Source organism: Lithobates pipiens, unplaced genomic scaffold, assembly GCF_037356315.1.
Source record: "Lithobates pipiens isolate NorthernLeopardFrog02 unplaced genomic scaffold, aLitPip1_a1.2 Scaffold_174, whole genome shotgun sequence".
Classification (NCBI taxonomy): domain Eukaryota; kingdom Metazoa; phylum Chordata; class Amphibia; order Anura; family Ranidae; genus Lithobates; species Lithobates pipiens.
In genome coordinates this window covers 30001-43409 of record NW_027507756.1, presented here as the reverse complement: position 1 = coordinate 43409, position 13409 = coordinate 30001, and the positions used below count along the sequence as shown (strand labels likewise).

The 13409-nt window shown below is 46.4% G+C and overlaps 1 protein-coding gene across 1 annotated transcript in view; it reads left to right on the top strand.

Moving 5' to 3' along the window:
• LOC143986639 (uncharacterized) overlaps window positions 1–13409 on the top strand; it is a 166591-nt gene that overhangs the window by 138080 nt on the left and 15102 nt on the right. Inside the window, exons 10-12 of the mRNA XM_077485049.1 lie at window positions 12210–12252; window positions 12362–12495; window positions 12572–12674. Of these exons, the coding sequence (XP_077341175.1) occupies window positions 12210–12252; window positions 12362–12495; window positions 12572–12674 (280 nt within the window). The remainder of the gene's footprint in view (window positions 1–12209; window positions 12253–12361; window positions 12496–12571; window positions 12675–13409) is intronic.

Here is a 13409-nt window from a genome sequence, read left to right as displayed (position 1 = left end):
AAACTCCGGTGGGTGTAACAAGATGTCCGCTTCCCCCTTCTCAGTGTATCCTTGGAGAAGTGTGGGGTGTAGCAAGATGGCGGCGACGGTGTAGTGTCACCTCCGTTATAGGGTCGCCTAATCTGACAAAACACCAGCAGAGCATAGAGCGACACTGCCTTATAAGGAAAACTCCGCCCACTGAGTTGCTGTTTTTCAGAGCAACCGCTAGAGAACCACCTCATACTAGTGTAAAGGGGACTCAAATGTATTGCTTTCCTTTCACCTGTCGGCCATTTTCTTGAAGTGCAGATAAAATAAGGGAGTAAGACAACGCGAACGAGTATTACCAGAATATTGCTAAGAAATAATGTTGGAATTACATTTTCTAAAGCTGTTGAACTATTTACTTGGTTTATTGACAAACGAACTAGAGAGCGCCAATAGTAGGGATCTGGCGGACATTTTACTGTAGCCTGCCTGAGGAGTTGGGATTTGCTCTTGTAGTTCAGGAACTGGGGGTGTGGGGGCTGGAGAATGGAGGTCCAGTGAGGAGGAGGTAATAATGTCTTCTTATTATGAGAGAAGGGGGTCTCAGCACTGTGTGTGGACTGGATGGGGGGATCATGTCACCTCCACACGTCATCATCTTCCTGCAATTCCTCTGATGTGTAGATCATGAGATGGGGGAAGGACAGAGAGCTGTCAGAAGACTATGACATTTCATACACATAGCTTCCAACTCCCCCTGATTTGGTGTAATGACCCTCATTCCTCCTCATTTGTACCTCATCCCTCCTCATTTGTCCTTCATTCCTCCTCGTTTGTCCCTCATTCTTCCTCGTTTGTCCCTCATTCCTCCTCGTTTGTCCCTCATTCCTCCTCATTTGTCCCTCATTCCCCCTCGTTTGTCCCTCATTCCTTCTCATTTGTCCTTCACTCCTCCTCGTTTGTCTCTCATTCCTCCTCGTTTGTCCCTCATTCCTCCTCATTTGTCCTTCATTCCTCCTCGTTTGTCTCTCATTCCTCCTCGTTTGTCCCTCATTCCTCCTCATTTGTCCCTCATTCTTCCTCATTTATCCTTCATTCCTCCTCATTTGTCCCTCATTCCTCCTCATTTGTCCTTCATTCTTCCTCGTTTGTGTCTCATTCCCCCTCGTTGGTCCCTCATTCCCCCTCGTTTGTCCCTCATTCCTCTTTTGTCCTTCATTCCTCCTCGTTTGTCCCTCATTCCTCCTCGTTTGTCCCTCATTCCTCCTCATTTGTCCTTCATTCCTCCTCGTTTGTCTCTCATTCCTCCTCGTTTGTCCCTCATTCCTCCTAATTTGTCCCTCAATCCTCCTCGTTTGTCCCTCATTCCCCCTCCTTTGTCCCTCATTCCTCCTCCTTTGTTCCTCATTTGTCCTTCATTCCTCCTCGTTTGTCCCTCATGCCTCCTCGTTTGTTCCTCATGCCTCCTCGTTTGTCCCTCATTCCTCCTCGTTTGTCCTTCATTCCCCCTCGTTTGTCCCTCATTCCTCCTCATTTGTCCTTCATTCCTCCTCGTTTGTCATTCATTCCTCCTCGTTTGTCATTCATTCCTCCTCGTTTGTCCCTCATTTGTCCTTCATTCCTCCTCATTTGTCCCTCATTCCTCCTCATTTGTCCCTCATTCCTCCTTGTTTGTCCCTCATTCCTCCTCGTTTGTCTCTCATTCCTCCTTGTTTGTCCCTCATTCCTCCTCGTTTGTCTCTCATTCCTCCTCGTTTGTCATTCATTCTTCCTCGTTTGTCCCTCATTTGTCCCTCATTCCTCCTCATTTGTCCTTCATTCCTCCTCGTTTGTCCCTCATTCCCCCTCGTTGGTCCCTCATTCCCCCTCGTTTGTCCCTCATTCCTCCTCTTTTGTCCATCATTCCTCCTCGTTTGTCCCTCATTACTCCTCATTTCCCCTCATTCCTCCTCATTTGTCCTTCATTCCTCCTCATTTGTCCTTCATTCCTCCTCATTTGTCCTTCATTCTTCCTCTTTTGTCCTTCATTCCTCCTCGTTTGTCCATCATTCCTCCTCGTTTGTCCATCATTCCTCCTCGTTTGTTCCTCATTTGTCCCTCATTCCTCCTCGTTTGTCCTTCATTCCCCCTCATTTGTCCCTCATTCCTCCTCATTTGTCCTTCATTCGTCCTCGTTTGTCCTTCATTCCTCCTTGTTTGTCCTTCATTCCTCCTCGCTTGTTATTCATTCATCCTCGTTTGTCATTCATTCCTCCTCGTTTGTCCCTCATTTGTCCTTCATTCCTCCTCATTTGTCCCTCATTCCTCCTTGTTTGTTCCTCATTCCTCCTTGTTTGTCCCTCATTCCTCCTCGTTTGTCTCTCATTCCTGCTTGTTTGTCCCTCATTCCTCCTCGTTTGTCTCTCATTCCTCCTCGTTTGTCATTCATTCCTCCTCGTTTGTCCCTCATTTGTCCCTCATTCCTCCTCATTTGTCCTTCATTCCTCCTCGTTTGTCCCTCATTCCCCCTCGTTGGTCCCTCATTCCCCCTCGTTGGTCCCTCATTCCCCCTCGTTTGTCCCTCATTCCTCCTCTTTTGTCCTCCATTCCTCCTCATTTGTCCTTCATTCCTCCTCATTTGTCCTTCATTCCTCCTCATTTGTCCTTCATTCTTCCTCTTTTGTCCTTCATTCCTCCTCGTTTGTCCATCATTCCTCCTCGTTTGTTCCTCATTTGTCCCTCATTCCTCCTCGTTTGTCCTTCATTCCCCCTCATTTGTCCCTCATTCCTCCTCATTTGTCCTTCATTCGTCCTCGTTTGTCCTTCATTCCTCCTCGTTTGTCCTTCATTCCTCCTCGCTCGTCATTCATTCATCCTCGTTTGTCCCTCATTCCTCCTCGTTTGTCCCTCATTCCTCCTCCTTTGTCCCTCATTTGTCCTTCATTCCTCCTCGTTTGTCCTTCATTCCTCCTCGTTTGTCCCTCATGCCTCCTCGTTTGTTCCTCATGCCTCCTCGTTTGTTCCTCATGCCTCCTCGTTTGTCCCTCATTCCTCCTCGTTTGTCCTTCATTCCCCCTCGTTTGTTCCTCATTCCCCCTCGTTTGTCCCTCATTCCCCCTCGTTTGTCCCTCATTCCCCCTCGTTTGTCCCTCATTCCTCCTCATTTGTCCTTCATTCCTCCTCGTTTGTCATTCTTTCCTCCTCGTTTGTCCCTCATTTGTCCCTCATTCCTCCTCATTTGTCCCTCATTCCTCCTCGTTTGTCCCTCATTCCTCCTCGTTTGTCCCTCATTCCTCCTCGTTTGTCTCTCATTCCTCCTCGTTTGTCTCTCATTCCTCCTCGTTTGTCATTCATTCCTCCTCGTTTGTCCCTCATTTGTCCTTCATTCCTCCTCATTTGTCCCTCATTCCTCCTCGTTTGTCCCTCATTCCTCCTCGTTTGTCCCTCATTCCTCCTCGTTTGTCCCTCATTCCTCCTCGTCTGTCTCTCATTCCTCCTCGTTTGTCCCTCATTCCTCCTCGTTTGTCCCTCATTTGTCCTTCATTCCTCCTCATTTGTCCCTCATTCCTCCTCATTTGTCCCTCATTCCTCCTCGTTTGTCCTTCATTCCCCCTCGTTTGTCCCTCATTCGTCCTCGTTTGTCCTTCATTCGTCCTCGTTTGTCCTTCATTCCTCCTCGTTTGTCCTTCATTCCTCCTCGTTTGTCATTCATTCATCCTCGTTTGTCCCTCATTCCTCCTCGTTTGTCCCTCATTCCCCCTCCTTTGTCCCTCATTCCTCCTCCTTTGTCCCTCATTTGTCCTTCATTCCTCCTCGTTTGTCCTTCATTCCTCCTCGTTTGTCCTTCATTCCTCCTCGTTTGTCCCTCATGCCTCCTCGTTTGTTCCTCATGCCTCCTCGTTTGTCCCTCATTCCTCTTTGTTTGTCCTTCATTCCCCCTCGTTTGTCCCTCATTCCTCCTCATTTGTCCTTCATTCCTCCTCATTTGTCCTTCATTCCTCCTCGTTTGTCATTCATTCCTCCTCATTTGTCCTTCGTTTCTCCTCATTTGTCCCTCATTCCTCCTCGTTTGTCCCTCATTCCTCCTCGTTTGTCCCTCATTCCTCCTCATTTGTCCCTCATTCCTCCCTCATTTCTCCTCGTTTGTCCCTCATTCCTCCTCGTTTGTCCCTCATTCCTCCTCATTTGTCCTTCATTCCTCCTTATTTGTCCTTCATTCCTCCTCGTTTGTCATTCATTCCTCCTCGTTTGTCCCTCATTTGTCCTTCATTCCTCCTCATTTGTCCCTCATTCCTCCTCGTTTGTCCCTCATTTGTCCTTCATTCTTCCTCATTTGTCCCTCACTCCTCCTCATTTGTCCCTCACTCCTCCTCATTTGTCCCTCACTCCTCCTCGTTTGTCCCTCATTTTACTATCTAATCTATACACTCACTTTATTAGGTACACTTTGCTAGTAGCGAGATGAACCCCCCTTTGCCTTCATTCTTTGTGCCTAGGGATGATCTCCACGTGCAGATCCCGCCAGGAAGTCGGCATGGTGCTAAATCACAGGCAGTGAGACGTTGTCCGATCTCTGCAGCCGCACATCAGGAAATGTCTCACTGCCTGTGATCAGCGCTGCGCCGATTTCCTGGCGGCTCTGCACGTGGACCATGTGAACACGTCGGAGCTCATCCTTATTCGTGGCATACATTCAACGTGTTGGAAACGTTCCTTAGAGATTTTGCTCCATAGTGACATGATAACATCACACAGTTGCTTCAGATTTGTCCGCTGAACATCCATGATGCCGAATCTTCCGTTCCACCACATCCCAAAGGTTCTCTATTGGATGAGATGTGGACCCCCCCCCCCCCCCCCCCCCCCGTCAGGAGAGCCGCCGATCAGCTCTCCTCAACTCGCCGATCCACGGCTCTTCCTGTTTACATCGTGATCAGCCATGATCGGACACGGTTGATGACGTGGTAAAGAGCCTCCATCGGAGGTTACCGAGAACGGTGTAGCGGTGTGTCAGACTGACACACCGATTGCCGCAATGCGTGCCCCCACAAGCGCACGGCGACTGTTATCTTGCAGGACATCATATGATGCCAAGTCAGGATAACTGAACCACCGCCCCGCCGTCATTTTGCTATAGGCCGGGCAGTAAGTGGTTAAGTGATTCTCAATTGGTACTAAGGGGCCCAAAGTGTACCAATAAAATATCCCCCACACCATTACACCACCACCAGCCTGAACCGGTGATACAAGGCAGGATGGATCCATGCTTTCATGTTGTTTACTCCAAATTCTGACCCGACCATCTGAATGTCGCAGCTGAAATCGAGACTCATCAGACCAGGCAACTTTTTTCCAATCTTCTAGAGTCCACTTTTGGTGATCCTGTGCCAATTGTAGCCTCAGTTTCCTGTTCTTAGCTGACAGGAGTGGAACCTGTTGTGGTCTTCTGCTGCTGTAGCCCATCTGCTTCAAGGCTGGATGTGTTGTACATTCAGAGATAGTATTCTGCATACCTTGGTTGTAACGAGTGGTTATTGTTGCCTTTCTATCGTCTCAAACCAGTCTGCCCATTTTCCTCAGGCATTTTTGTCCACACAACTGCCACCCACTAGATATTTTCTGTTTTTTGGACCATTCTCTGTAACACAGTGATAGTTGTGAGTGAAAATCCCAGTAGATCAGCAGTTTTTGAAATACTCAGACCAGCCCTTCTGTCACCAACAACCATGTCATGTGCAAAGTCACTTAAATTCCCTTTTTTCCCCATTCTGATGCTCTGTTTGAACTTCAGCAAGTTGTCTTCCCCACGTCTAGATGCCTAAATGCATCAAACTGCTACCATGTGATTGGTTAATTAGCAATTTGTGTTATCAAGCAATTAAACAGGTGTACCTAATAAAGTGGCCGATGAGTGTATATTTGTATATAAAATGCAATATTTATCTTTCGAAAAGTGTTTTACAGAGCTGAACCTTCCATTCAAATTTGCTGAATTTTTTTAATTTATAAAGCAAGTAAATGAATAGTAATGCTAAAATAAAAAAAATCACTTGTATATTTAACTAATACTTTTTTTTGTATAATTCTCCTTTTAAGGGGGCGTGTCCTATGCCTATATCACGTTGCTAATGGGCGTCCCTCATTCCCTTTTCAAATAGTTGGGAGGTATGACTATGCCATAAAGGAGTCATCATGTCCGATGCCTATGGTGGGTCCCGGCTAGACATAAAACACATCAGAATGTGGTTCCAAATATAGATATCTGTCTAATGCCGCATATACACGGTCAGATTTCCAGATGGAAAATGTTCGATTGGAGCTTTTTGTCGGAAATTCCGACCCTGTGTTGGCTCCATCGGACATTTTTCCATCGGAATTTCCGACACACAAAATTTGAGATCTGAATCTCAAATTTTCCGACAACAAAACCCGTCGTCGGAAATTCCGAGCTTGTGAATAACAAGAAGATATCTGCCTATTCCCTGAACCAGCGTTCCTCTGCTGGGGTGCCACTAGCTTAGGACCCAGGTTGGCCTAGATTAAAAACATGAGTCGCCATGGTATGGGTAGGCTGGCCTACAGCACCATAACGGCCAATGACGCTCTAGGGCAGTGATGGCAAACCTTGGCACCCCAGATGTTTTGGAACTACATTTCCCATGATGCTTATGCACTCTGCAGTGTAGTTGAGCATCATGGGAAATGTAGTTCCAAAACATCTGGGGTGCCAATGTTTGCCATCACTGCTCTAGGGCCATGAAGCACAGTGTAATTTGTTGCTATGGTTTTGGCAGCCGGCCCGTCTGCACCATGGCAACACATGATGCTGATCCAGGGCTGGCGGCATACAGGACTGCCACCAGCATTCAGGAGAGGATGGAAGTCTGCTCCTCCTCCACACCTCTTCCGCCTCTTGCCTTCTGAGCCAAATGGTAGGGCTCTTATGTAAAGAGGACATTTGTGTGATTGAGTGCTCTGTCACTTGGGGACAGCGTGATTGGTGGGCACTGTGATCAGGGGACTGTATGACTGGGGGCCTCCGATGTGATGAGAAGACTCTAAGCTAGGGGGCTCTCATGTGTAAGGAGGCGTCTGATGTATTGCTTCCCATTGATAAGTAACATTTACATTTTAGACTGGGTTGTCCAGAGATTTTGCATAGTACAGTGGCTTGCAAAAGTATTCGGCCCCCTTGAACTTTTCAACCTTTTGCCACATTTCAGGCTTTAAACATAAAGATATAAAATTTAAATTTTTTTGTGAAGAATAACGAAATCTATTGGATAATTTAAACTTTTTTAGCAAATAAAAAACTGAAAAGTGGTGCGTGCAAAATTATTCGGCCCCCTTTACTTTCAGTGCAGCAAACTCACTCCAGAAGTTCAACGAGGATCTCTGAATGATCCAATGTTGTCCTAAATGACTGATGGTGATAAATAGAATCCACCTGTGTGTAATCAAGTCTCTGTATAAATGCACCTGCTCTGTGATAGTCTCAGGGTTCTGTTGAAAGCGCAGAGAGCATCATGAAGACCAAGGAACACACCAGGCAGGTCCGTAATACTGTTGTGGAGAAGTTTAAAGCCGGATTTGGATACAAAAAGATTTCCCAAGCTTTAAACATCCCAAGGAGCACTGTGCAAGCGATCATTTTAAAATGGAAGGAGTATCAGACCACTGCAAATCTACCAAGACCTGGCCGTCCCTCTAAACTTTCAGCTCAGACAAGGAGAAGACTGATCAGAGATGCAGCCAAGAGGCCCACGATCACTCTGGATGAACTGCAGAGAACTACAGCTGAGGTGGGAGAGTCTGTCCATAGGACAACAATCAGTCGTACACTGCACAAATCTGGCCTTTATGGGAGAGTGGCAAGAAGAAAGCCATTTCTCAAAGATATCCATAAAAAGTATCGTCTAAAGTTTGCCACAAGCCACCTGGGAGACACACCAAACATGTGGAAGAAGGTGCTTTGGTCAGATGAAACCAAAATCCAACTTTTTGCCCACAATGCAAAACGATATGTTTGGCGTAAAAGCAACACAGCTCATCACCCTCAACACACCATCCCCACTGTAAAACATGGTGGTGGCAGCATCATGGTTTGGGCCTGCTTTTCTTCAGCAGGGACAGGGAAGATGGTTAAAATTGAGGGGAAGATGGATGCAGCCAAATACAGGACCATTCTGGATGAAAACCTGTTGGAGTCTGCAAAAGACCTGAAACTGGGACGGAGATTTATCTTCCAACAAGACAATGATCCCAAACATACAGCAAAATCTACAAAGGAATGGTTCACAAATAAACGTATCCAGGTGTTAGAATGGCCAAGTCAAAGTCCAGACCTGAATCCAATCGAGAATCTGTGGAAAGAGCTGAAAACTGCTGTTCACAAACGCTCTCCATCCAACCTCACTGAGCTCGAGCTGTTTTGCAAGGAAGAATGAGCAAGAATTTCAGTCTCTCGATGTGCAAAACTGATAGAGACATACCCCAAGCGACTTGCAGCTGTAATCGCAGCAAAAGGTGGCTCTACAAAGTATTAACGCAAGGGGGCCGAATAATTTTGCACGCACCACTTTTCATTTTTTTATTAGTTAAAAAAGTTTTAAAAATCCAATAGATTTCGTTCCACTTGACAATTGTGTCCCACTTGTTGGTGATTCTTCACAAAAAATAAAAATTTTATATCTTTATGTTTGAAGCCTGAAATGTGGCAAAAGGTTGAAAAGTTCAAGGGGGCCGAATACTTTCACAAGGCACTATACATAGGTGAATCTTAAGCCGCGTACACACGGGCGGACTGTCTGGCCAACTTAGTCCGTCAGACAATCCGACGGACAGTCCGTCATACTTTCGAATGAACGGACTTGACCACACACGGATGCACAAACAGTCCGTCGAAAGCTTGCGCGATGACGTGTACAGCACGTACGACGGGACTAGAAATAGGAAGTCCAATACACAGCAATGCAACCTTCCGCCGTGTAAATCCTTTCTGAGCATGCGCCATACTTAGTCCGTCGAACTAGCCTACTGACGAGCGGATTGTCCGCTGAAACCAAAGTATGACGGACAGTATTACGGAAATTCCGAAATACTTAGTCCGCCAGACTGCACGCTGAAAAAGTCCGCTGAAGCCCACACACGAGCGGACTGTCCGCTGAAATGTGTTTCGACGGACTAAGTTGGCCAGACAGTCTGCCCGTGTGTACGCGGCTTTATTCTGTACAGAAGAAGGAAGGGTTGACTCCAGAGAAAAGGATGGGCCACACTTGTTAGGAGACCTTTCCAGCGGTCAAGAAAATGTCCTTATACCGGTGCCTCCAGCAAATAGAAGAACTTGTTATTGGGCCAGCTGTGGCTTCTCTATGGCTGAACCGAGTACAGCCAGTTAGATATTCTAGGCTCCCGCTGATCAGAGAGACGCTTCCCTCTGGTAAGGTACATTATATGGTCAACATCCTCTGATTTATTGAGTTCAGGAGTCACCAGTGAAGAGGACTGCCAATGCTACACTATACAAAGACATTTAACCTTGTCAACCTCATTGAGACCAGAGCCTAGTAAAAAAAATGTTATACTCACACCACTACAAGAGTGCAAAATGTGTATTGAAATGCTGAAAGGCTCTGGATGGAGAGGGTTCTATAGGGGGTTAGGGACGCTGCAGTAGACTTGCTGGCTCTGTAGGAGATGAGGTTTCTGGATGGAGCTTTGGGTAACTGTGGGGTATGTGGTTTCTGGAAGGGGTCGGAGTCTCTCCAAAGGGCTGGAGGATTTGCAGGGGCACTGTGGGAGACTGGAGAAAACTGCCCAGGCTGGGGGGCACTGTTGGAGGTTGGTGGCACTATGAAAGTCTGGAGGGTCTGCAGGAGGCTGAGGGACACTGTGATTTTGAGTAGCACTGTGGGAAGTTGGAGGTCACTGTAGGGGCTGGGGGCTCTACAAGATCATGGGGCCGCTGTGGGAGGTTGGGGGCATTATGGTAGCTGGGAGGCACTGTGGTAAGTTAAGAGATCAACAGCTGTCTGGAGGGCCAGGAGAGAGAAGGCTATGGCCTGCAGCGGGTCAAGGCCTGGTGGTTGAGAATCATTCTTTTAGACAATTGTGCACTTCCATCATTAGTGGTTTGGAGGAGGCCCTTTTCTATTCCAGCATGACTGTGCCCCTGTGCACAGAACAAGCTGTATAAAGACATGGTTTAATGAGTATGGTGTGGAGGACCTCAAGTTGCCCACATGTAGCCCTGACCTCAACCCTAATGAACACCTTTGGGGTAATTGGGGTAACACTGATTGTGAACCAGGACTTCTCATTTACCATCAGTCCCTGAATTTCTTTTGGTTGAATGGACACAAATTCCCACAGGCACGCTCAAAAATATTTTGGAAATCCTTCTCAGATTAGTGGAGGCTGTCGAAGCCATAGTGGGTGGGGGGTGGTCCATAGTAATGCCTATGTTTTGGATATCCAATAAATTCAAATAGATATGATGGTCAGGTGTCCACAAACCTTTGGCCATATTGTATATTTGATCCAGTGGGCATTTCATTTATAGTGCAAGACTCGCTAACTTGATCCATTACACTACCAGAGATACGTTTTTGGTTTCCAAAAGCAGAAGGTTCCTGCCACATTAGGCCGGGTTGATATGACCAACACCTACATTTGGACCTGTTGTGATGCAGTATCACTGAGGACCATAAACCGTTTTTAGCCTCATTTTGTCAAAGCATCTAGAGCAGCCTTTCTCAACCTTTTTAACACAGAGGAACCCTTCAAATAGTTCTCTGGACTCGGGAACCCCTGCTAAAAATTAGAACTCTACAACTCATGATACATTAGTGTGATGGTCATTGGGAAGAATGGTCCTTACACATGTGGTCATTGGGAAGAATTACCTCCTTACAGGTAGCTAAAAAGATCAATGGTGTCAGTGGGAACTTATCTGAGAGGCAGAAATTGCCCAATGCTGAAGGAACCCCTAGCAAGCTCTGGAGGAACCCTGGTTGAGAATCACTGATCTAGAGAAAAACCCTTTTCCCTTTGAATGCAGACAATAATCGGATCCTCTTTTTGCATTCACTGTGCTTGGTGGAAAAAAGTTAGGATCTTTTTGGATCTATGGACAACAAAGACTGTTTAACATTTTTATTCCTAAAAAGGACCCATCACGATTAATTCTGAGGCCGCGTACACACGCGGGGACTGTTCGCCCAACTTTGTCCGCTGAACAGTGTTTCGGCGGACAGTCCGCTCGTGTGTGGGCTTTCAGCGGACAGTTTCAGCGAACAGTCCGCTGAACAAGGTTTTTCGGAAATTCCGTAAAACTGTCCGCTGAAACTTTGTTTCAGCAAACAGTCCCCTCGTGTGTAGGCTTGTTCTTCAAACTAAGTTCCGCGCATGCTCAGAAAGGATTTACACGCCGAAAGTTATAATGCAGTGTATAGGACGTTGTATTTTCCGTCCCGTCGTACGTGCCGTTCACGTCATCGCGCACGGTTTCAGCAAACTGTTCGTTCGTCGTGTGTGGGCAAGTCCGTCCATGCTAATTTTGAGCGGACTGTTTGCTGAAACTGTTTGACGGACAAAGTTGGGCGAACAGTCCCCGCGTGTGTACGCGGCCTGAGACTGTACAAATTATAGTTCATAGTTATTTTTGAACTATAAATGCTCCATAATTGTAGTAACTTAAAAAAAAATTAAAATATTTCCCTCACTAAGGCCCCTTTCACACAATAGACCCGCTCGGATCCTGTCCGTTTTTCAGGTGGATCCGAGCTGGCCACCCATTGACTTGTATGGGCAGGTGGATATCAGCGGAGATGTGTCCGCTGACCCCCCACCTGCCATCTGATCTGACAAGATCTTCTGAAAACAGACAGATGGCGATAAGTTCGCCATCTGTCCGGTGGATCGGATGAAAACGGACATGATGTGCGTTTTCATCCAATCTTCCCGTAGAGATCAGCGGGGCTCTGACAGGTCTGTCCCTGCAAAGTGAACAAAGACGGACCGGTCTTCTGCCATCTCGGCGGGGATCAACGGATCGATCTAACGCTGAGCTAGCAGAATCAGCTGAGCGGATCCCCCCTGTGTGAATGGGGTCTAAAGGTTGAATAAAACAAAATATAAGCAATATGGTCAACTTTTATTTTTGTTTCAGATATGCCTTTAATGTTTGTCATTATAATGTTGATTTATTACTTGGAAAGCAAGAGGAGTGGGAGTATATGAAAGGACACAAGGATCTGTAGAAGAACGTCAGGATGGAGAACCGGTCGCCCCTCACATCGCCTGGTAAGAGGAGACTTTCATTTCTTGTATTGAGCATCCCCCTAGATACACACATCCTCTGATATAAAGACATAGAAACAATGTATTCAGTCAGTGTGTGTGTTTCCTACAGATGGATCCAGTAATGGGAAACCACCGGAGAGATGTCCCCGTCCTCTGTATTCCCGGCACTCCACACAGGAGGATCAGGAGATCCCTCAGGAGGATCAGGAGATCTCAAAGGATGATCAACTAGATCAAACTGAGGTTTGTAGTTAAAAAAATAATTGTCTATTACATCATAATTCAGATGTTATTATAGATATTCTGTATTGTTATCTAGAGTGAGGAACTGATTGTTATTAAAGTTGAAGACGGGGATGAGATGTTTGTCAGTGGTGATGAGCTGTGTGAGGAAGATGAAATCCCTCCAGAGATCAACACAGGTGAGAAACAAAAACTAAATCCAGAGAAGAATCCCAGATTGTCCCAGAGTCTCCTTGTTCAGTCACTACAACAATCTCTTCTTCTCCCCCCTCCTCTGTCAGTAGAAGACAGTATATAGGGTAATTAAAAAATCTTCCTGCACCATTATAAAGGTGCACTAAACTGGCGCTAATAATACATGCCATGGTAACTAAGCAAATAGACCTGTCTATGTATGACACCTGTGCCAGTTTCTGTTTCATAATGATATAGAAACCGGCACAGGGTCTGAACTTCATTAAGGGATTGTGGGAGTTTTCAGTATAGAAAACTGCTGCAGATCTCTGCCAGATCAGACCTGGCTTACGGGATGTGAGCTATCAGCTCTTATGCCTCTCTGCCTGTGCGGTGATTACCCTGCACGAGCAGAGCCTGCAGGTTTTACTACCTTTCTCTTCTCACCCAATCTCTTCTGAGCTGGGGGTGGGGAGCGGGAAGAGGGATTGGAGCATGCAGCATGAACTTCTCTCTGTGTTGTGTCTGTTACAGGCACAGCACAGAACATGGAATAGATCACTCCTAATTAACAAAGGGGCTTCTGCAATATCTGGAGCAATATCTGCCCCATTTTCTCAGTTTGTAAGAGCCGTGTAGGCATAGAGACTGCACCACTATTTCTTAAGTTCCCCAAATTTCCCCAATATCAGGGGTGATCAGTCTGTATTTTACTTCCACACTCCTCAGTAAGAAGCTTG